Genomic DNA, 22,796 nt, shown 5'->3' with positions numbered 1-22,796 from the left:
GCGCAACAATGGATGGAAGACACTTGCCCCAAAATTTCAGTGGTAGTCCATCTAGTCTTACCCAAGCAGGAACCACTTTGACATCCTCCTTTAAGAGGTCCACATCAACCTACCATGGCTTAACAATCAATGGATTGTTATCAAACATATGATATCCAGCCGCAAGTATGGCTTCTCTATCTTTCACCTCCTTGAATCTTACCAAAAAAACTCCATTTGGTAAGAAGGAAACCTTATCAATGCCATATTTGCTCCAAATACGATGGATAAACCCATTCAACACTTCCCATGGAGGATTAGCCCCAAGAACAAAGCAATATACTGCTTGGCTCTAGTACTCCACCTCCTGTTTTACGTCCTCAGTTGTAAACTCCAACATATCATCACTGGCAGTCTCCACAATAGGGTTCTCTACAGTCTCAGGGACCCTATCATCCTTTTTTGTGTCATTCTTCTTGCCACGTTGTGTAACCCATGCTGTGGTGGTGACTAGGTCCTCTTCATCATCAAAGGACAAACCAGTTACAGGATGTACCTCATGCATAGGCTTAGTACGTAAAACCTCCTCCTCCTCTGGTCTTCTTTTTTTTTTCCATTATTATGGATATGGCTCGTCTTCTTTGGAGATGTAGTTCGTTTAGGTACTGATCTTTGATTGCTACGTGATTTCTTTGCTGAATTTTGTGCCTTAATAACGAATTAAAGAGCCTTAATTAATGGCTGCAAGCAAGAGTTTTCGCCTGGGAATCGCCTGTCATTAGGGTTTTTTCAGTTTGTTTTTTGGTTTTACTCATATCGTTAATGATGTCAATAATAACAATAATGAATGAACTAATATAAAACATGATGGAATAACAATAAAATTGCATAAATGAAATTAGGGCAGAAATTAATGATAAGAGAAACAAGAGATTAAAGCAATAAAAACGAGATTAAGATTAATAAAGAGAAGAGAGATTACAATCACAAGAATTCCGGCGTAAAGAACAACCAAGATCCAAGCAAATAAATCCGAGAGCAAAGTTACAGTAGAAAACTTTAAGGGAGAGATAAAGAGAGTAAGTGTGGCGTTCTAAGATGAGTCAAAACGTAGTAATTACCCTAATTATTGAAAGCTTAAATATAAAAACAAAGGTCTTCTCGAAAATAAGCCCAACACGGGTTAATTAACCCCGTGTAACATTAAAACCTCTCGATCGAGTAGTATAAAACCACTCGATCGAGGACTTCAGCAACTAATCCTCTCGATCGAGTATAAAAGTTACTCGATCGAGGAAGCCCAAAAAACAGCATTTCGATCGAGTAGATTAAAGTATTCGATCGACCTCTTCAGCACCCAAAACCACTTGATCGACCAAAAGTATTCTCGATCGAGTGTTCTTCCTCCAAATCAGCGTCAAACTTGTCGCTGACTGCTTCGTTGACCATTACTTCACGTATCGCAATGCAATATCTCGCTCTAACATTCTCGTCTCCTCAAAATGCATGCAAAACAGGACGAAAAGAGTACGGTTTCACCATTTTCAGGTTCATTCCTGCAAAACAGACAAAACAAACCAAAGTAGCCAATTCGGGGCATATTGCAATACAAAATAGTGCAAAAGTGCATAGAAATACGTGCAAAATAAGACTAAAAACACTATATAAAATGCACGTATCAGTTATCCGCCCAAACATTGGCTTGTTGTTTTTGCCAAGTGTAAGACTCCTTTTGCCTTTTGACTATTCCCTCTAGCATTCTTGTTTGGGCCAATTCGGCCTCATCCCCCAACCTCTTGTGCTCCTCAAAGGCATTTTGTAATTGTTCCAAACTCTCTAAACTTGGCCTGTATTGTTGTTTCCTTGTATGGGAGCTCTCAACCCTCCCACTAATTGTTTACAACGTCCCCCGGGTATCCTCAAAATATTGAAACATTTGATGTTGCCAAGGTTCCATGGTGGGATTTGAGGAACCCTCGGCTTCATATATAGGGGTGTCTTGAGGTTGTTGGTGGGGTGAAGGTATGTGGTGGGTATCATGGAACCCCCCCTCAATGAACTCAACCTCTCGTTCCTCTACTCATTGGGCACTTCGGGATGGTTGTACGGCTCTTCTCTTCCTCACTCTTTGTGGTGGTGCCCCGGGTAAATCTCTCTCGGCGGGGCATCGTCCCTATATACTCTCGCACACTATCATTGACTTTCTTTGGTTCCCCCATGGAAAAGAAGAAACAAGAGATCATCCGGGCAATGATTCGGATGGGGGGGGGGGGGGGTTTGTAATGGCGGATCTTTTGTCATTCTTAGTTTGACGAGGCTTCCCCGAAAAGCCACACCACACATCATTCAATGTGGTTCCTTATGGGTTAACGGAGGAGGGTGGTCTAGATGGATACGGTAAGGTTTTAATCACATCCACCTTAGTCATATCCACCTCAATCCCTCTTCGCGACACTATATGTCCTAACACGATCTCGCTACTCACCATTAAGTGACACTTTTTAGAATTTAAAATGAGGTGAGAGTTTATGCACCTTGATAGGACCATAGAGAGATGTTCTAGACATGAGTCAAATGAGTCCCCATGGATGGTGAAGTTATTCATGAAGACTTCCAATCCACATAGTCCGAAAAGATGCTCATCATGCACCGTTGGAATATGCCCGGAACATTACACAAACCAAAGGGCATCCTTCGGTATGCATGTTAGGTTCATATACCTATTATTAGACTCCTCTAATAGTGAACTAATTAAATTCTTAATTATTTGTTCTTTAGATCTAGTGCATGCATAACAAAATAAGAGATTTATAAGAAAAACAATGTCCCTTACATTGATGGTTGGTTCGAAAATATGGGCATAAGTAAGGTCACCTTCCTTCACTTGTTCTTGAGCTTAATATGATGGATGATCCTCCTAAGACTCCAAGTATAGAAGACACTCCAATAAGTTGCACCCAAGATTTAACCCAAAAGTTCCTACTAATATTAAATGGATATGTAGTAGAAATGTTACCTTAATATTACTGATATTTCTAGTATTACTACCTCTAATAATAGTTAGAGAGTATTAGTATTTGAGAGTGTTTTAAGGATTTTGCATGTGAGGAAAATATGAGTGGAAATAAGGAAAAAGCAAGCAAGAAAAAATGAGCAACAAGTGCTCATATATAAGAGCAAAACCGGTTGCTCTATGCATAGGGGGAATATTTTTTTACTTGTTTTTACTTGTATCATTAGTGTAGGTAGAGTGTTGTAAGAAATAGCATGATTAAAGCTTATGTGATATGTCACTATCACACTCTAACCAAAATATACAAAAGACAAATTGAGCATCTTTTGCTCTCTCTTTTGGCCGGAATTATGGAGCCCTTTTGGTCCATTTTTACCTTTTGTCATTTGTCCCACAAATGCTTATAAGTCGTATGTTTAATTATCATACATAATTAATTATTAATGTAATCATTTAACACTTAAATATTACAATTAATAATATAATATACACTCCACTTTTGAGTAGAATACTATCATTATATCAATATATAATGGGTCCTATAATTGCTAGTTAGTTAAAATTACAACTCCTTGTAACTTTAAATAACCAATTACCTCTACCTCAAAACTTATATAAAACCTCAACTAATTTAGTAATTTAACACTTAATTACTAAATTAAATTTTATTTAATCACATTACTATAAGACGTAAAATCGCACTCCCATAATTAAGGAATTAATCAATCTGTATTGCATACAATTAATTAAATATCTAATTGGGCCTTATCCTATAGGTGTGACCTAAAGGGATCAACTGACCACCACCGTCATACGACAGTAATGTCAAACTCTAGTTAGCCAATCATTACCGATTAATGATGATCAGTTGACTATATATAAAGAATCATCCCTTTCATATTCTTGATATGAGATTTAATTATGATATTAAATCATGTGATCGCACTATTGTTGAGGATACATGTGTGCGTCACCAATTCTCTTGTCCTATTATAATTTCCCACTTAATGCAAGGTGTCTTGCAGGTCGTACTTGCACTTGATCATATCTTGAGTGGTTTCCTCGATCTGGAGAGTAACTGTCTGACCGGAATTATCAACCATAGATACCTTCCGAGCGTGGCTACGAATTTCGAGTTCACTACTTCTCGAGTGGCCGTGAGATTTCAAGCAACCTTGACAAGGAGTGGACTATTCCTATCGCACTATTCCCTTTGTTCAGCCACAGTTTATCATGACCCAAAATATACCGATTTGACCTCATTTACGACAGTCGTAGAGTATAAATCAAAGCTAATCAGAAATTTGTGCCAACTTGGGCGAATAGTCTCTAGTTAAAAGAATTGACTCATAAGAATACTATAGTAGCTCTTGCCACGACCAGGCTTTATGAATTACCAGAACTCTATAAGTGGTCACTGCCCGACAGAGTGTCCCATACAGTCTGCCTATGTGATCGAGTAGTCATCCCATATGACTCTATGGCACTTGAACTTCCCATCAATCGCATCACACTCTAGTAACTTCGAGACGTCATCTCATATAAGTAACTAGGAGCGAATACCATGTCAATCCAGTTCATTTTAATGGGGTTCAACTTGTCTCTACAACCCATTTGGATTCAACAAGGTAACGGGTGAGTTTAATAAAACTCAAACGATAAATGCGATTATCACATATGAATAGTCGATACACTATTACTACTTCATATCCTATAATCTTTAGTGTATTATTAACACTAATTAAAATCCAATAAAAGCTTGGCAAGTGGATATACCCTATATCCATATATTCCAAGTTTGTCAATTGCTATTTCCTTCTATTCAATGTCATTTATAATAACTTGAATTTATCTCTAAGTATTTGTCTAGTCTTCTTACTCGACTGGGACTCTTTAACTTGAAAGATGCTCCCACTGTTATCGCATAACTTGTGATAAAGTCATTTGTAGAGGGATTCACCCTTAATCCCTACGTTGACCATTTTATCACAATTTACTTAGATTGCTTTTGTAGAATTTGGAATGCGCGAAACTAAAACTCTTTTCTTAGTCTCTTACTCCTAAGTTAATAAGATATCCTAGGATTTCAATAAATCCCTTTTGAGTTTGGAAACTAAAGTTTGTGCAACCCTTCAACACCTAACTTAGTTTATCATCCAAACATATGAACGAATCCTTAATTCTTCTCAAAAATCTCCAGGATGTTCTTTAAGGCTTTCACAAGCCATATCACGGGAATTATCTTATTATTGACTTATCTTGCCCTAGGCATATATCACTCATGGCATGTGCGTCTGTTGGCATACATGATCATTCTAATGGCGGAAACATTAGAAATTGATTTCCTGTAATCAACAACTTAATAGGTTCAGTGAGCGACAATGACTCCTTCATAGTAATTCCACTTCCATCAACATGAATAACCTATTCAACCTTGTTGATGTTAAACAGATACGAAAGATCTTATCCTCATAAGACTCTCAACTTTATGCCAATATTCTCTCACATAGATTCAAAATCTAGAATACTTTGCATCCTTTTCCAAGTCTCCAATCACTCTATCACAGAAGAGGGCATTGCTTGGTACATTATTCTCAATAAGTAATATGTCATCAACATATAAGACATGGAAAAACAGTTCTAGCTCCCACTTAACTTCATGTATAATCATGATTCTTCAATCATGTGAATGAAACCATTCACTATTATCACATGAACGAAAAGTATAATCCTTTAATGCTTGCTTAAGATCATTCTAGAATCACTTAAGAAAGCTACGCATAATATGTTAGGATTCTTAGATCTTCATCTAAGGTTTTGTGTTCCAAACACATTCTTCTCTAAATTCCAATATTAGAAAAGAGTATTTTATTAATATCATTTGCCATCCTTCATTAAAATGAAATGCGGCAATTTCTAACATAATTTATCTTGATCAACATCTTTAGGTCAATCTTATGCGTTTGAGTACTCTAAAGCTCTATTTACCTTTAAAGGGACCCTCGCTTTAAAGTAAATATACTCTTGAGTAATAATATTCAGATTGTAATGCTACGGCTCGTGTGTAACATGGTCATAATACTATCACTTTCACAAAGCAATATTTTAACCAATAAGACATGTGCGATAAACTCCCACTGAACTATGCTCCCACTCTATCTTTATAGATTATAGTTCAACTACACTCCCACTCTATAGTTTCATTACTTTCACAAAGTAACACTATAAGACATGTTTGTAACAATCCAATCTACTCCCACTCTATCTCTCAGAAATACATCTATCTTCTTGAGAGATAGCTTTGTGAGTTACAAACATATATATGGTGTAGTATTAGGAGTTTATCTAGACTACGTATTAGCTTTCAAAAGGCCATCCCTATCATGGCAGTTTGATTCATGTAATATACGAGTCTTATCCATAGCATCTGTTTAATAGACTCTCTATTCTAGGTATCTCATGGTTACCATCCGTTTAGAATTATGTGTCCGTATGGTATCGTAAATCCCTACTTTATGAATTCCATAGCTCATCACGACTTTATAATTTGATCTTATATAAGTAAGTTGTTACTTTTAGTAACAATGACATAAGGAGAATCAAATTAATTGCTTATGGACATATAATGATCCAACCATCATAATCGTCTATTTGATCAATTTGAGTTGTTAATCTAATGTTTCACTATGCAAGTAGTGTATGAAGATAAATTTTAGAACAAACGATACAATAAAGCAAGTGACTTGGGTTGCAAACCAAGTCACCAATATAAAAATACAGCCCGTGTTTAAAGGATACAAACAAATTTCCAAGTCACACAAGGAAATCAAAATAGTTCTAAAATTTCAAAGTTCAACATGAAAATAAAGACAAAGAAACATAAAACCAAGCTTCCATACATCTAGCTCCATGGGCGGCTACCTCTAGCTTCCCTCAAGATCTTCTAGGCTTGCTTTTCTTTGCCCTTGTCCTTCCTAGGATGCCCTAATTACAATAAAAAGGGTAATCATCACAACTTGTATCAACATAACAAAGTTGAGATCGAAACATAAAATATAGGGATAGTTATATACCTACTGGAATAACCTTTCCAGCCTTAATATCGCCAAGATATTTTGAACAGTTTCTCTTCCAATGTTCAACACCACAACAGTAGTGGCACTTGTCCTCAGATGAGGCACTATACTTGGGCTTGGAGGAACTAGCTTCACAAGCTTTAGCTTTGTTCCTGTTGGGAGTTCGCTTCTTTCCCTTGTTCCCACTTTTCTTGAAATTCCCTTTGCTCTTATGATTAAAATTGAGCACATCCTTGGTGGTGCTAACACTTAGCCCCATTCCCTTTTGGCTTGCACAAGCATTTTATGCAACTCATCAAGGGAAACTTTCTTGTTTTGCATATTAAAATTCACCCTGAATTGAACATATGCCTTAACTTTGTTTAAGGAGTGAAGAATTCGATCAATGACGAGTTCCTCGGGAATCTCTACCTTTTGCATTTTTAAGGTCTCAACATGCTCCATCAACTTGAGCACATGAGGACTAAATTTTTGGCCCTCCTTAATGTTGAGATCAAAGAATGCGGATGCCGCCACATATTGAATGATCCTTGGAGCTTGTGAAAACATGGTCACAAGTTTTGTATAGATCTCATGAGTTGTGCTAATCTTTATAGCACTTCTTTGGAGTTCGGCGTCCATTGCAAAGATCAACACATTTTTGATCGCGGCCGACTATTTTTGGTAAACCTCATAGGCTTGCCTAGCGGTGGCGGTGGACCTAGCATTAGGTTCGGTGGGAGATGCCTCGGTAAGGTAACGAAGCTTGTCGTCACCCTCCGCGGCCAAGCGAAGTTGCGCGTCCCAATCGGCGAAATTGGACCCATTCTTTTCTAACTTACATCGATCCATGAAGGATCGGAGCCATGACACATTGGTGAGCGTGTTGGAACTAGTGGTTGCGGACGTGATTGGAGTTGCCATTGCGATTTGATAAAACGATTTTGACTACAAAATAGGAAGTGAAGGAATTAATGAACATCTATCGTTTTGACAGTACTTGTAAACATTTTAATCATGTTATTGAGCATTTATGTAGTGACCTCTACCCAACTATCATAAATGATTCCGAGATTCAAATTCATATTAATATGGGTACGATGAGCAGAGTCATCCCTTATTAATATAACCCGGTGGATTAACCTCTTAATCGATTCTACTTTTAGAACTCTCGGTCGATAAAAATTACTCTAATTTTCATCTTTAACCCGGAACACATGCGACTACGATCATGAATACTTCCGTTGAGATCAATCCAAATTTCAATATAATAAAATTTTATTACCCACTTACCCAATGTAACAAGTTTAGTACCCCGGTGAGCTGAATCTACTTGCTTATGAAATTGGGATTCATGGTTTCTACTATTTGGTAAGGCTAATTCTCAATTATTAAAAGTGAGAGGTCTTGTCAATTTATTATCTATCACGTTTTAAGTGAACTAAAGCGGTGAACTACGATAATTATAATTGACACGGTCGATGACTCGATATGATATGCATGTGTTGTTATGGCGATTTGGCAATGCATGTAACATATTAAATGAAATGCAAAGCAATAATAAAATACCTAGTATGGCCTTCCTAAATTAGAAAATCTAATAATCTATTACAGATTTGGAAACCAACTCCTTTGGTCCCTTGAATCTTCAAGTGGCACGCCTCCCAAGAACACCGTCTTCGTCGGATCACCTTTCCGAATGGCACCGTCTTTGAATATACTGCATAATTACAAATAATAATAAAAATACAAAACTATTCCTATTATACATTTGTAAATGGAAAAACTAATAAAATAAAAGTGATACGAGGTCACGTTAAATTACAACCGAATCAATATTCCTTTTCATTACGGGTAATATCGATTAAAACTAAGGTCATACTAAGATAAAATTACATAATTCAAAATTATATAAATAAAAGACATTCAACAATTGAAATATGCAGCATTATAATATGTACCTATCATGCCAAATGATGTGCCAAATCGTCCTATTTAACTTATATCGTATATATAACCTGGTTTTATGGAAATGAGTGATCGTAACTTCTTAAAATCACAAATTAACACTTAAATCACATCTAAGCTCAAGTTAATTATCCTAACACTCTTAGGACTCAAAATTAGTCATCACTCAATTTTTGACAATTATTCAACTTGATTTAATTTTTATGCTCATATTTGACCTTAAAATCATAATATTTATGAAACAAATCCAAATTAAATTACAATAATTTCAAAATTTGAATTTTAAATTTTTGAACATTTTGGAATAATTCCATAAAACTCATAATGTCAAAAATCATGATTAAAATTTTCGAATTAATTTTGAGAAAATATAGTTGCATTTTATCGGTTTTATCTCATAAAACATCTAAAGTATCCAAAACTTAATCCAATCAATTTTAAAACCTCAGATCTGATTAGTGGGATATTTATGCAACCTAAAATAATTTTCTCATGCCTTGCAATTCGTTTTAGCTATTTATGCTAAAATAGTCACTATTTATGCCATTTTTACACTAAAAATTCATAAATCATGCAAAATGAGATCATTTCATCTCGAAATTTACAAAAACTCTATAAATCATGCATGCGAGAACATATTAAAGTTTTATGGCCTAATTCGAAATTTAACTATTTTTAACCATTTTACCTCTTTTAATCCATTTTTATCTCATAAAATTCATAAATCATGCAATATTAATCCAATTAATACGAGATTTTACAAACTACTTGTAAAATATGCATGTGAGGTCATATAAAATTTTCAAGGTCAGAGAATAAGTTGAACCATTTTTAGTCATTTTAACCTCTATTTATGCCATTTTTACACTAAAAATTCATAAATCATGAAATATTAATCACATTATTATGATATTTTACATGCAATAAATAAAATATTCATGTGATGTCATACTAAAATACCAGGGCCAGTAGTGAAGGTTAACTTATTTTAGTGAATAAAAGTTCATTTTACTCATAAAAATGTAATAAAATCACTAAAAAACATTAAATTGAGCAATAAATTTCCATAAATCATAAAAATGACCTAAAAACATTTTAGGACCAGAATATATAACATGCAAAAATTTTCGTGGCTTTATCTTCATAAAACTCAAATTTTTAGTTTTATATGTTAACATTTTAACTCGGAAAAACAATAACCGGTTATGCATGCAACATCCTTATGCTCTGATACCACTTGTTAGGTTCATATACTTATTATTAGACTCCTCTAATAGTGAACTAATTAACTTCTTCAGTGTTTGTTCTTTAGATCTAGTGCATGCATAAAAAAATAAGAGATTTATAAGAAAAACAATGTCCCTTACATTGATGGTTGGTTCAAAAATATGGGCACAAGTAAGGTCACCTTCCTTCACTTGTTTTTGAGCTTAATATGATAGATGATCCTTCTAAGACTCCAAGTATAGAAGACACTCCAATAAGTTGCACCCAAGATTTAACCCAAAAGTTCCTACTAATATTAACTAGATATGTAGTAGAAATGTCACCTTAATATTACTAATATTTCTAGTATTACTACCTCTAGTAATAGTTGGAGAGTATTAGTATTTGAGAGTGTTTTAAGGATTTTTCATGTGAAGAAAATATGAGTGGAAACAAGCAAAAAGCAAGCAAGCAAAAATGAGCAACAAGTGCTCATATATAAGAGCAAAACCGGTTGCTCTATGCATGGGGGGGAATATTTTTTTACTTGTTTTTACTTGTATCATTAGTGTAGGTAGAGTGTTGTAAGAAATAGCATGATTAAAGCTTATGTGATATGTCACTATCACACTCTAACCAAAATAAACAAAAGACAAATGAAGCATCTTTTGCTCTCTCTTTTGGCCGGAATTATGGAGCCCTTTTGGTCCATTTTTGCCTTTTTTCATTTGTCCCACAAATGCTTATAAGTCATATGTTTAACTATATTACATAATTAATTATTAATGTAATCATTTAACACTTAAATATTACAATTAATAATATAATATACAATCCACTTTTGAGTAGTATACTACCATTATATCAATATATAATGGGTCCTCTAATTGCTAGTTAGTTAAAATTACAACTCCTTGTAACTTTAAATAACCAATTACCTCTACCTCAAAACTTATATAAAACCCCAACTAATTTAGTAATTTAACACTTAATTACTAAATTAAATCTTATTTAATCACATTACAATAAGACGTAAAATCGCACTCCCATAATTAAGGAATTAATCAATCTGTATCGCATAAAATTAATTAAATATCTATTTGGGCCTTATCCTATAGGTGTGACCTAAAGCGATCAACTGACCACCACCGTCATATGACAGTTATGTCAAACTCTAGTTTGCCAATCATTACTGATTAATGATAACCAGTTGACTATATATAAAGAATCATCCCTTTCATATTCTTGATATGAGATTTAGTTATGATATTAAATCATGTGATCGCACTATTGTTGAGGACATATTTTCCAACAATGCATTTGTTCCGAAAGGGCATGTAAATGTTGTTTTGGATTGATCCTCTGGGTGTATGGGGATTTGAAAATACCTGGAGTACCCGTCCAAAAAACAATAGAATTCTTTTCCCCTAGCCTCTCTAGCATTTGATCTAGAAAGGGTAAGGGAAAATTATCTTTAAATGTCACGGCATTAACGCGGCGATAATCGATGCAAACTCTCCACCCGGTTTGAATCCGAGTGGGAATTAAAGCTCCCTCTTTGCCTTCGATTACCGTCACCCCACCCTTTTTCGGTACACATTGAGTAGGGCTTACCCATTGAGAATCGCTAATGGTATAGATGATTCCCATTTGGAGTAGTTTGATTATCTCTTCTTTCACGACTTCCATCATTGGCGGATTCAACCTCCTTTGGGGTTGCCTAACCGGCTTTGCTTCTCCCTCCAACCGGATCTTGTGCATGCATATGCTTGGGCTTACCCCCTTAAGATCCGCAATGCTCCACCCAAAAGCTCCCTTGTATTTTTCCAATACTTCCACCACTCTCTTCTCTTGGTCACCCTCAAGTTGGTTTGAGATTATGAGGGGTAGGGTGTCATTTTCCCCAAGAAAAATATACTTCAAGTGGTCGGGAAGTGGTTTTAGATTGGGTGTGGGTGGTTTTATAATGGAGGGGAGTGGTCTTTCAAGGGAGGCCTCTAGGGGAAGAAATTTGGATTGGTAATCATAAGGAGAAGAAGAAAAACAAGCTTCCACGGAGCTAGAAACTGCGCAGGCTGCACAAGGTTGCGTAGGCTGCGTCTTTGCTCGGCAATTTCTCCTCAATTTCTTTTATTTCTTCCTCCTCCTTAACTTCCTCTAATAGTTCTTCTTCCTCCAATGCTTCTATACTTTCCTGCACATCATGAGACGACAAAAACCGCAAACCTTCCTTCTCGACATTGTTAGTGAGGCCCACTTCAAGTGGGTCCCTATGACACAATTGGTAAGCTTGATTTGCCAATGATTCAATTACATCAAAAAAGTAACAAAAGCTGAAATCATCGGTATTTTTTATTGTCTCATACACATTGTACCTTACAATTTTTCCTTCAAATTCCATGGTTAAATTTCCATCATACATGTCAAGCTTTGTTTTAGAGGTTCTCATAAAAGGCCTCCCTAGAAAAAGAGGTGTAGCCTTAGAGTCCGGTTCCATGTCTAAAACATAAAAGTCGGCCGGAAACATGAACTTGTCAACCTCTACTAGCACATCTTCTACAAGGCCTTTGGGTTGAATCGTAGAACGGTCCGCTAATTGGATCACAATATTGGTCATAGACAAGGGAGACAATTCTAAGGTCTCATAAACGGAGTAAGGCATAACATTTATAGAAGACCCCGAGTCTAGCATAGCTCGAGCAAAACTTTGCCTCCAATTGAGCACGATATAGTTAGCATATGCCCGAATCATCACACTTTTTAGGAAGATTTTGTTTGAAAATTGCTGAGACATGCCTACTAACCGTGACTCTTTCAATTCCTTTCCTCAGCTTCCGTTTAGGGGTGAAAAGTTCTTTGAGAAACTTTGCATACCTACGGACGGGTTTAATAATAGTAAAAAGAGGAATGTTGACCTCACATTTCCTAAAAGTTTCATAAAGATCAGAGTCTTTATCAAACTTCTTGGGATTTGTGAGGGTACTAGGAAATGGTACCTCTGGTTCAACATACTCTCTTTTAATCTCCTCAATTTGATCTTTGGTGTTGGTGCTTTCTTTCTTTCCCTTGTCCTTTCTCAAAGGAGTCTTCTCTTCTTCCCCATTAGCCTTTGAGGGTGTCCCTTTCTCTTGCCCAATCACAAGCTCTTCTCCAATTTGTTCTTCAATGTTAATGACCCTCTCATGTGACTTTGCCTTCCTCTTCTTCTTTGGAGAAGATTCTAGAGTTATCCCCTTTCTCAATGTCATTGCACTCACATTTTCCTTTGGAGGGAATGTTGTAGATGGAATTGAGTTGGACTTCCTTTGATTGTTCTTGGCCATTTGTTGTGCAAGTTGGCCAAGTTGGATCTCAATATTCTTCACCCTCGCATCACTTGAGACTTTATCCACATCTATCTTGTCAAACCTCTTGATTGTCTCGGTTTGCCCTTTCATAAGCATCTTGAACATCTTCTTGTTAGATAATTCTTCATCTCCTTGAGAGGAGGAGCCTCCCCCTTGAAAATTTTTGTGGTTACCTTGGTTACCAAAATGGAAGGATCCTCCTTTTGCTTGTTGAAGATTGTTGTTTCTTTGATAATTCGTGCTTTGACCTTGTGAGTTGGAGTTCCTCAAGTGATTTAATTGGCCATTTTGAAAGATTCTTGAGGTATCCCCTCCCCAAGAAATGTTGGGGTTGTCCCTTGACCCAATGTTGTAAGTATTGCCGCTCGGATCATACTCGTAATACCCTACCCCATTGGGGTTCCTAGAGTTATATTGACCATGCATCATGGCACTCACATTTTCCTTGCTTATCCCTTGTTCTTCCATGATAGGACAAGTTTCCATTTGTTGTGGACCATGACAATAGTTGCACTCCAAGTTAGACCCTTGTGCTCCTCCTTGATTGTTTCCCACTAGTTGAGATACCATTTTTGTAAGCTCATCCACGGTTTTCTCAAGCTTGTTGTTGGAAGAGGAAGGTGTCTCAATGGAGTTAATAGTTTTGGACCCCTGGGTTCTTCCATAGTTCCTTGTACTAGCGGCCAACCTTTCTATGATCTCATTTGCCTCCGCCACGGAGTAGTTGTCAACCCCACCACCCGTAGCGGAATTCACCATGATTTGATATTGTTGGGTAAGACCATCACAAAAGTTGGCCAAAAGGTCATCACCACTAAGACCATGGTAGGGACATTGAGCAACCAATTTCTTGAATCTCTCCCAATACTCATATAGGCTCTCACTTGGATCTTGCTTCGGAGAAGTGATGGCTTTCTTTGCATGGTTATGTCTTGAGTCGTGGTAGTATTTCTCAAGAAAAGCCGCTTTCATGTCCTTCTAAGTACGGATTCTACCCGGTTGAAGGTAAAACAACCAATCTTTTGCCGCATCTTGTAGTAAAAATGGGAAGGCTCTAAACTTAAATTGATCCTCCATGACACCATTGGGAATGGCCCCTTCACACATCATATGAAATTCGGAAAGATGGCGATTTGGGTTATCTCCCGCATGTCCATGGAAATTTGGAAGGTTGTGGATGAAGTAGCCTTTTAATTCAAAATTTGCATTAGCCTCCATGGGTGGGTAGGCTATGCAAAGAGGTTGAGCGTCATAATGCCTTGCCCGGAGCTCCCTAATAGTTCTAGTATTATTCGCCATTGGAGGGTATTCTACTTCAATGGGGTCTACCGAAAGTGAGTTGATTGTAAATTATGTACAAGTGTTTCTTTTCAATGCATGTTTTCTTAAAAAATAAAAAAAAAATAAAAAGGAAAAATTGAAAATCCCGGCTAGGTGAAAACCCACAAGGGTGGGCACCTAAGGCAAGATTGGGAAGGTGGCCGAGGACGGAATGAAAACCCGAAAGGGCATTCCGGGAAAAATGAAGAATCGAGTTGCGAGCCACCGATGAGAGGAAAGGAAAAGCTAAGGTTAAAACCCGAAAGGGCACTTTAGGCAAAATGAGGGATTTTCAAACAAAAAAATTGAAAAATTGAAAAATGCAACACCAAAAAGATGGAGGGATAAGAAGGGAGCAATAAGGAGGATTTAGGAAGGAGGCTAGAGTTAGGATTTAATTTCTTTTTTAGTCAAAGAAAATTGCTTCAAATTGGTGGTTCTTCATGTTGGTTACTAGGTTGTTGATCTTTATTGGTGTTTGGCCAACTTAGTAGCATAACTTGCATTACTTGGAGTGATAAGGGGGCGATATAAGGGGAGTATGAATGATTTGGAGGATTGTGTAGGTCACTTTGCTATTGCCTTGGGATAAGGCAAGAGTGACCATCTTTTCTACGGAGTGATAAGTAGGGTGGTTGTGAAGTTGATGAGTCGGAGTTGGAGGTGTGTTGTGTCTTGTTTAGAGGGATGATATAAGGAGGGTGAGTGAGGGAAGAGTGTTTGTCAACGCTTGAGTCCAGATTTTCTTTTTGAAATCGGTGCATTTGTTGAGAGGGAGATATAAGAAGGTTGTTGTGAGGGAAGAGAGATCAATACTCCTACACTCTCCGGTAGACTTACACAATTGCTTATTTCGGGTTTTGCTCGGGACTAGCAAAAGTCTAAGTGTGGGGGTGTTTGATAGTAGTGTTTTGTATCGGTCTAAGAGGGTGATTTTATCACCCTCATGTATTTTAATATGGGTCTTTAGGTTTGGTTACCCTAATAATCGATAATTGGTTATGATGTGGTAACTTGTCTTAATCCCTTCTCTTAGTTTAATTCAAGCTTTAGTCTTAATCCCTTCTCTTGGGTTCGACCCTTACTTCCCTTTGTGGTCTTTGATACCACGGATTTGTGAACAACCAAGAGTATGCCCCGAATGAGTCTTCTTCCACGGGAGTGAATTCACCACCTTGTGTAGAACTAGGCATAAACTTTGACACTACACAAAACAAATTAGAACTTCCACTTACCTCTAACAACAAGAAGAAGATAAAAACAACTAAACATGTATTTCACAACTCAAGCTTTTAGCTATGTTGCCCTTCCCCGGCAACGGCGCCAAAATTTGGTAGGAGAAAAAGACTAGGTCGCTAAACACAAGAATTAAACTACCAAATTAGATATTTTTAAACCACACTTGACTCTACACTATGCAATTAAGAATAGTAGTAAAGGGAAGTAAGGGTCGAACCCAAGAGAAGGGATTAAGACTAAAGCTTGAATTAAACTAATGACAATGAACAAAACACAAGGCTATGCACAAACTATGAATATTAACAATGGACAAAAATTGAAACACATAAGAGGAGAACTGGCATGGAGGAAACAAGTAACAAGATGAAAAAGATATGATTTTCTTCTGAAACAAAGTAACAAACACTTGGTATGCAAACAACAATAATATGAGAGTAAACTTGGTATAATCCTACAAGTTCCACCTTTTATCAAAGTATGACTCTTTTCTCTCTAAATTCGTTTACCCAAAAACAAACCTCAAGCAAATGATTACAACTATCTAAGCTAACAATGATAATCCTACTTAAACTATAAATTCTAACATTAAACCATGTATGAATTGTAGCAAAGAGAATGAAGAGCAAAACCAAGAGGAAAGTAAATGGGATATCACAAGAGTATGTCTAAGCCAACAAACCCAATGACATATTCAATTTCTACTCACAAAGATTGGTACTTTAAACCAAGATAACAACAATATGAGTTACTTCAACAAAACTCACAAAAGTAAGAAACTTTGCAACATTCAAACACTAGACAAATGTTATAGAGGCAAGGGTAATTACTTCTCACAACAAAACATTCATCATGACATTCAAACATAGAAATTGAAATAAATGAAAGAGTAGAGATTAAAGAGTCAATACAATGATAAAGATGAAAGCTTGAAATGGATTACACCAAGTAGTGGAAGATTAGTGATACCCGTCGTTGTGAGTACCAAAAATAAAATTTATATTTCCTATTAAAACTAACCTAGGCTAGTGGTAACAGGTTCGAACCACAAGGAGGCGAATGTAATTAATAATTGTCTAATTCTAGTCTAAGGTAACGAATGTGGGGGTTGAATTGATTTGGTCTATAGCTAAAGGCAATAAACTAAATAGACGGATAAAACAGATAAAAGAAGGGGTACTAGGATGGTCGGTTCACTATAGTTTCGACGACAGCATACTAAGTAGGTCTAAATCAAACACATGAGGCGGGAAAACAAGAGGTCCTCTCGGTCCACTCTTAACAAGTAGCTCTTATTTCGATCTCACTACAAGTCCCTAATATCACTAATACTGACTTTCGTCCTGAAAAGTGACTAAAAACCTAAAATTTACCTATCTTTCGATCTCAACATAGTTTAGTCATTTTAATTGATGGTCAATCAACCTTCCCTATCTTTCGATCTAATGGGTCAGTCATATCCTAAACATTCAACTAGTCGCGTGCACTCGATTCGTCAAATATAGAAATTAAAATAATTAAAACGAAGGTAACACCTCACGTGGTCAGTCGATCGACCAAGTATGGCAGTCGATCGACTGACACGCGATTTCAGGCCACTATTCTAATGCCGCCTAATCCTACAGATCCCCTACATCCTAGCACAAATAATTTAGCTACTCATGACTATAGTGGAAACAACAATAATATTAAGAATTAAAACTACTTATTTCATGCTTGAATTAACGGAATAAAAGATTAGCATAAAACGATAATTATGGCTTCGGGAAACTAACTATCAATTCCTATACTATCAACACAATAAAGATGAACTGAAATAAGAGTAGGGGAATACCGAAATTGCAGAGGAATTGTAACGGAAAGATTATTAACATAAACGAAAATCCAATGCGAAACAATATTCCGAACCCTAATTATTTCCTAAAGAACTGTATGCTAAACTTTAATAAAAATTGGATAATTTTCTGAATACCTAGCTTACGTTATATAGAATACAACGTAGCTCTTATTTCCAAAACCTAAAATACAATGGGCTTCAAGTTCCTCGATCTTTTAATTCACGTCTGAAGTATCGGTTTGGTCGATCGACTGATGGGACGGGTCGATCGACTGGCCTATGCTGAACAGTAGCTACTGGAAGTCGTGGGTTGGTCGATCGACTAAGGGAGCCAGTCGATCGACTGCTTTAGCTGATTCTTGACTTCTAACTTCTCGTGGATTTGTCTTTCGGGCCTTGAAATGCGCACCAAGCTCGTTCCTTAAGTAAATACTTCATGTCAAATGCAGTGCAAGATACTCAGGGACAGATTTAGCTCAATATCTACTCATTTCCGCATAAATATGCAATATTACATAAAAATACGAAAGTAGACGAAATGGGGCAAATAGTAGCCTTAAACTACATAACTGAGCTCTGAAATGCGTGTAAAATAGGGTGTAAAACATAATATAAAAGACACGCATCAATTAGCCTTCTAGTCTTCATAAAACCTAAATAACAAAGAAATATTACAACTTTGGTAGAAAAGTCTTCTCAAATGTTACAAGATTCAAACCTTAATTATGAGAGTTTATGAGATTAGATGATGTTCTAAGATGTCCTTGAGGTCTTAAAATCTTGGGTATATATATGGCTTCACGGAAACCTAAAAAGATCCTCACTTAAGAAGCCCAAATGCGGATTAGAAAGCCCCGTAAAACAGAGCTGCGCAGGCTGCGCCAACTTTACTCTTGCATGCGCAATCCGGCTTCCTTCATAGCAATTACAGGACCGGTGCACCTCGGAGGAGTAAAAAGAGCCACCCTCAGACGAACTAGACCAGGTCTACCTGGACGAGGCGCACCCAGACAAAGCAGTATTAATCGGAGCAACCTGTACTGGAAAACTACGAGACCAGCTAATTCAATTTCTTAAAGATAACATTGACTGTTTTGCATGGTCCAACAATGATATGGTCAGCATAGATCCATCTGTCATCTCACATAATTTAAGCATGAATCCGGGCTACATCCCAGTACAACAGAAAAGAAGGAAATTTGCGGCAGAGCGGAATGAGGTTATCAATAAGGAAGTGGACAGCCTCCTGGCAGCGATAAAGATTAGGGAGGTCAGCTACCTGACTAGCTCTCTAATGTGGTGGTAGTACCTAAAAAGAATGGAAAATAGAGGGTTTGTGTTGATTTTACGGACCTAAATAAAGCCTGTCCTAAAGATACTTTTCCGCTGCCACATATCGATGCAATGGTGGATGCTAGAGCTGGGCATGAAGCGCTCACCTTCCTAGACGTCTAGAGTGGTTATAATCAGATCAAGATGCATCAGAAAGATCAGAAGAAGATGGCATCCATGTCAGAACGAGGCATATACTGTTACAATGTAATGCCCTTTGGCCTGAAAAACGCTGGTTCCACCTACCAGCGACTGGTAAACAAGATGTTCAAATAGAAGATAGGGAGGACCATAGAGGTATATATAGATGATATGGTGGTTAAGTCAAAGAAACCTGGTATGCACATGGAACATTTATCAGATACCTTCAAAAAATTAAGGAAATACAAGATGAAGCTTAATCCGCCCAAGTGCTCGTTTGGGGTGTCCTCCGGAAAATTCCTAGGATACATAGTAACGCGGAGAGGAATTGAGGCCAGTGTCGAGCAAATCAAGGCAGCCCTCCAGTTGGAATCACCACAGAGGCCAAAGGACATACAACAGTTAGCAGGAAAGGTGGCAGCGTTAAGTAGATTCATCTCACGAGCCTCGGATTGATGCAAGTTGTTCTATGATATACTGAGAAAGAGCCAGAAGTTTGAGTGGACAGAAGATCACGAGAAAGAATTCAAAGAACTCAAGTGCTACCTAAGCACACCACCATCTTGCCGCAAGCCGAGAGCGAGGGGGGAGCCACTGTTCTGTATCGCCGGTTCTGAAGCGCGATAAGTGATGTTCTGGTCAAAGAGCAAGAGGAGATTCAGCATCCAGTATATTACATCAGTAAGTCTTTGCTTCCTGTAGAGACCAGGTACACGCCCTTCGAAAAACTAGTATTAGCTCTAGTCACTGCTTCGTACAAACTACGCCCATATTTTGAATCTCATGCTATTCATGTGGTAACTAATTACCCACTAAAAACGATCATGAGAAAGCCTAAATTATCTGGAAGAATGACCAAGTGGTCGGTACACCTAAGTGGCTATGATTTACAATTTGAGCTCAGGACGGCAATCAAGTCCCAGGCATTGGCAGATTTTGTCTCAGATTTCTGTCTAGCTACCCGTGTGGAAGCAGAAAAGGGGATGTTAACGTTATTAGGGGACTAGAAAAGTGAAACTTGGACCCTATCCATAGATGGGGCCTCAAATGCTCGAGGAGTTAGAGTAGGTCTGGTCCTCCGGTCCCCAAAGGGAGATATTATGGTACAAGCAGTCAGGTGCAAATTCAAAGCCACTAACAATGAAGCGGAATATGAGGCACTTATACTTGGGATGCAAATGGCACAGCGGCTCAAAGTGAGGAACCTAAGAGTATACAACGACTTGTTGCTTGTGGTGAACCATGTGAACAATGAATACGTGGCGCGTGATTCGAAAATGATAGCCTACTTCAAGGTAGCCACATAGCAGAAGCTGAAATTCCGATCTTTTAGATTACTCAAGTCCTAAGGGATCAGAACATGGAGGCAGACGCTCTGGCCACGCTAGGAGCCGACTTCCAGCCCACGGAACTTTATAGTATACCAATTACTCATGTGTTAACTCCAGCTATACAGAAATAGTTGGAGTAAAATCAACCAGGGGAAACAACGCACGTGCGACACGTGAACGGAGCAGGAATCCTGGTATCAGATGATAACCAGCAGATGGATTCAGATTGGAGAAAACCTTATATGGAGTGGATGAAAGATGGAAAACTCCCAGAAGATAAGAAGGAAGCACAGAGTTTCAGGATCAAAGCTTGCAGATTCGTGCTAATAGATAACGTGCTCTTTACGAGATCTTTGGTGGGACCTTATCTTAGGTGCCTTAATAAGAAAGAAGCTAGAACGGTGCTGTAGGATGTACATAGCGGAGAATGTGGGAATCACGCTGGGGGAAGAAGTATATCTAATAAAGTCTTAAGGCAGGGATATTTCTGCCTACTATGAGGGCAGACGTTGTAAACCACGCCAAACATTGTGACTCGTGCCAAAAGACAGCCCCAACAATTCATCAGCCAGCAGAACCGCTGCATCTGATCATCTCCCCGTGGACATTTATGATGTGGGAGATGAACATAGTAGGAAAACTACCCAGGGCTCCAGGAAACAGAGTGTATATGCTTATCATGACTAGCTATTTCTCAAAGTGGATTGAACCTGAAGTAATGACAGAAGTAAAGGAGGCCCAGGTGATCTGTTTTATAAAATGCAACATCATCAGCAGATTTGGGATACCGTCTGAAATCATATGCGACAATGGATCCCAGTTCATATCCGATAACACTGAATGGTTTTGTTCACGTTGGGACATAACACTAAGAAAGTATGCTTCCGGTACCCACAGATAAAAGGCCAAGCAGAATCCAGCAATAAGATCATTGTAGAGAACCTCAGGAAGCGGCTGGAGGAGCTAGGGGGTATGTGGGCAGACGAGTTACCACTAGTACTTTGGTCAGACAGAACGACACCGAAGATAGCAACGGGGCAAACGCCATTCAGCTTGGTATTCGGTGCAGAAGCTGTAATCCCATCAGAAGTTCTGGTGCCAACACACAGATATGGCTGCCAGACGGCAGAGCAGAATCAGATTGAAATGACCAGGAGCCTGGACACAGCTGACGAGCTAGGAGAAAGTGCCGACATACGCATGGCATCATACAAGCAGTCCGTAGCTAGAACATATAACAAGAATGTCAACGTATGGACCCTCGCAGTAGGGGACCTGGTACTCAAAAGGGTGTTTGAGAATACCAAGAATCACAAAGCAGGCAAGTTTGCTTACAAATGGGAATGACCGTATCAGGTCGAGAGCATTATTGGGAATAGGGCTTACAGGTTGATGACCATGCAAGGTCAGATCCTGCACAAACCTTAGAACATTTGCCATCTGAAACAGTACTTTGTCTGACAAAGTGTTAAAACCTTAGTGTACAAAGGACCTTTCAACAGTCCATGGAGCAAAAAAAAAATTAAAAAAAAGGGGGTGTGGATAATATATGCTATATTTATTAGGTTATGGTTTGTTTTTTACTCTTAATTATTTTTATTTTTTTTCTCGTTTTTGAACAAATTGAGTCTTTTTAAAAACCATGTAATGCAAGCTGTGCCTTTCTGGATTCATTCGTTGCCTTGGAACACCATGAGATAGCACCAGGTAATTTGTGCTGGTGAGAAATGTTATGCTTCTAGAAGAAAGGCTTTGAGTGCTAACGTTAGTTGCTTGTTAGGCAGGGTAAACTTTGAGGGTCCAATCTCTGCCATGTGGGCTAACGAGACGTTACAAAGTCAGCCACATGGAGGGCGTACAGTCTGGAGGTAGCAGGGCACGGCGATACAATGATCACCTGCATCTCAGCGTTAATCCCAGAAAAAACCATAGCTACGATGTGGGTACTAGAATCCCAGGGCCATATTCATAGGTGCATGCAAGAAAATACAAACGCTGGAACCGTAGGGGTCGCAACATTCCCAATTTACC

The 22,796-nt window shown here is 38.0% G+C and overlaps 2 protein-coding genes across 2 annotated transcripts; one reads left to right on the top strand and one right to left on the bottom strand.

Annotated features, from left to right (window-relative positions):
• Positions 1–12,280: 12,280 nt before the first annotated feature.
• On the bottom strand, positions 12,281–14,540 carry LOC141629376 (uncharacterized). Its single transcript, XM_074442391.1, has 4 exons — positions 13,234–14,540; positions 13,096–13,146; positions 12,536–12,977; positions 12,281–12,415 (listed from the first exon to the last, which is right to left on the bottom strand). Exons 1-4 carry the CDS (start codon positions 14,538–14,540, stop codon positions 12,281–12,283), a joined length of 1,935 nt encoding a protein of 644 aa, XP_074298492.1.
• A 5,994-nt stretch (positions 14,541–20,534) lies between these two features.
• On the top strand, positions 20,535–22,112 carry LOC141629375 (uncharacterized). The gene is made up of 2 exons (XM_074442390.1): positions 20,535–20,729; positions 21,663–22,112. Exons 1-2 carry the CDS (start codon positions 20,535–20,537, stop codon positions 22,110–22,112), a joined length of 645 nt encoding a protein of 214 aa, XP_074298491.1.
• The last annotated feature ends 684 nt before the right edge of the window (positions 22,113–22,796 follow it).

This window comes from Silene latifolia, chromosome Y (genome assembly GCF_048544455.1).
Source record: "Silene latifolia isolate original U9 population chromosome Y, ASM4854445v1, whole genome shotgun sequence".
In the NCBI taxonomy this organism is placed as follows: Eukaryota; Viridiplantae; Streptophyta; class Magnoliopsida; order Caryophyllales; family Caryophyllaceae; genus Silene; species Silene latifolia.
The sequence above is the reverse complement of the archived record's forward strand: the minus strand, read 5'-3'. Positions and strand labels throughout refer to the sequence as shown.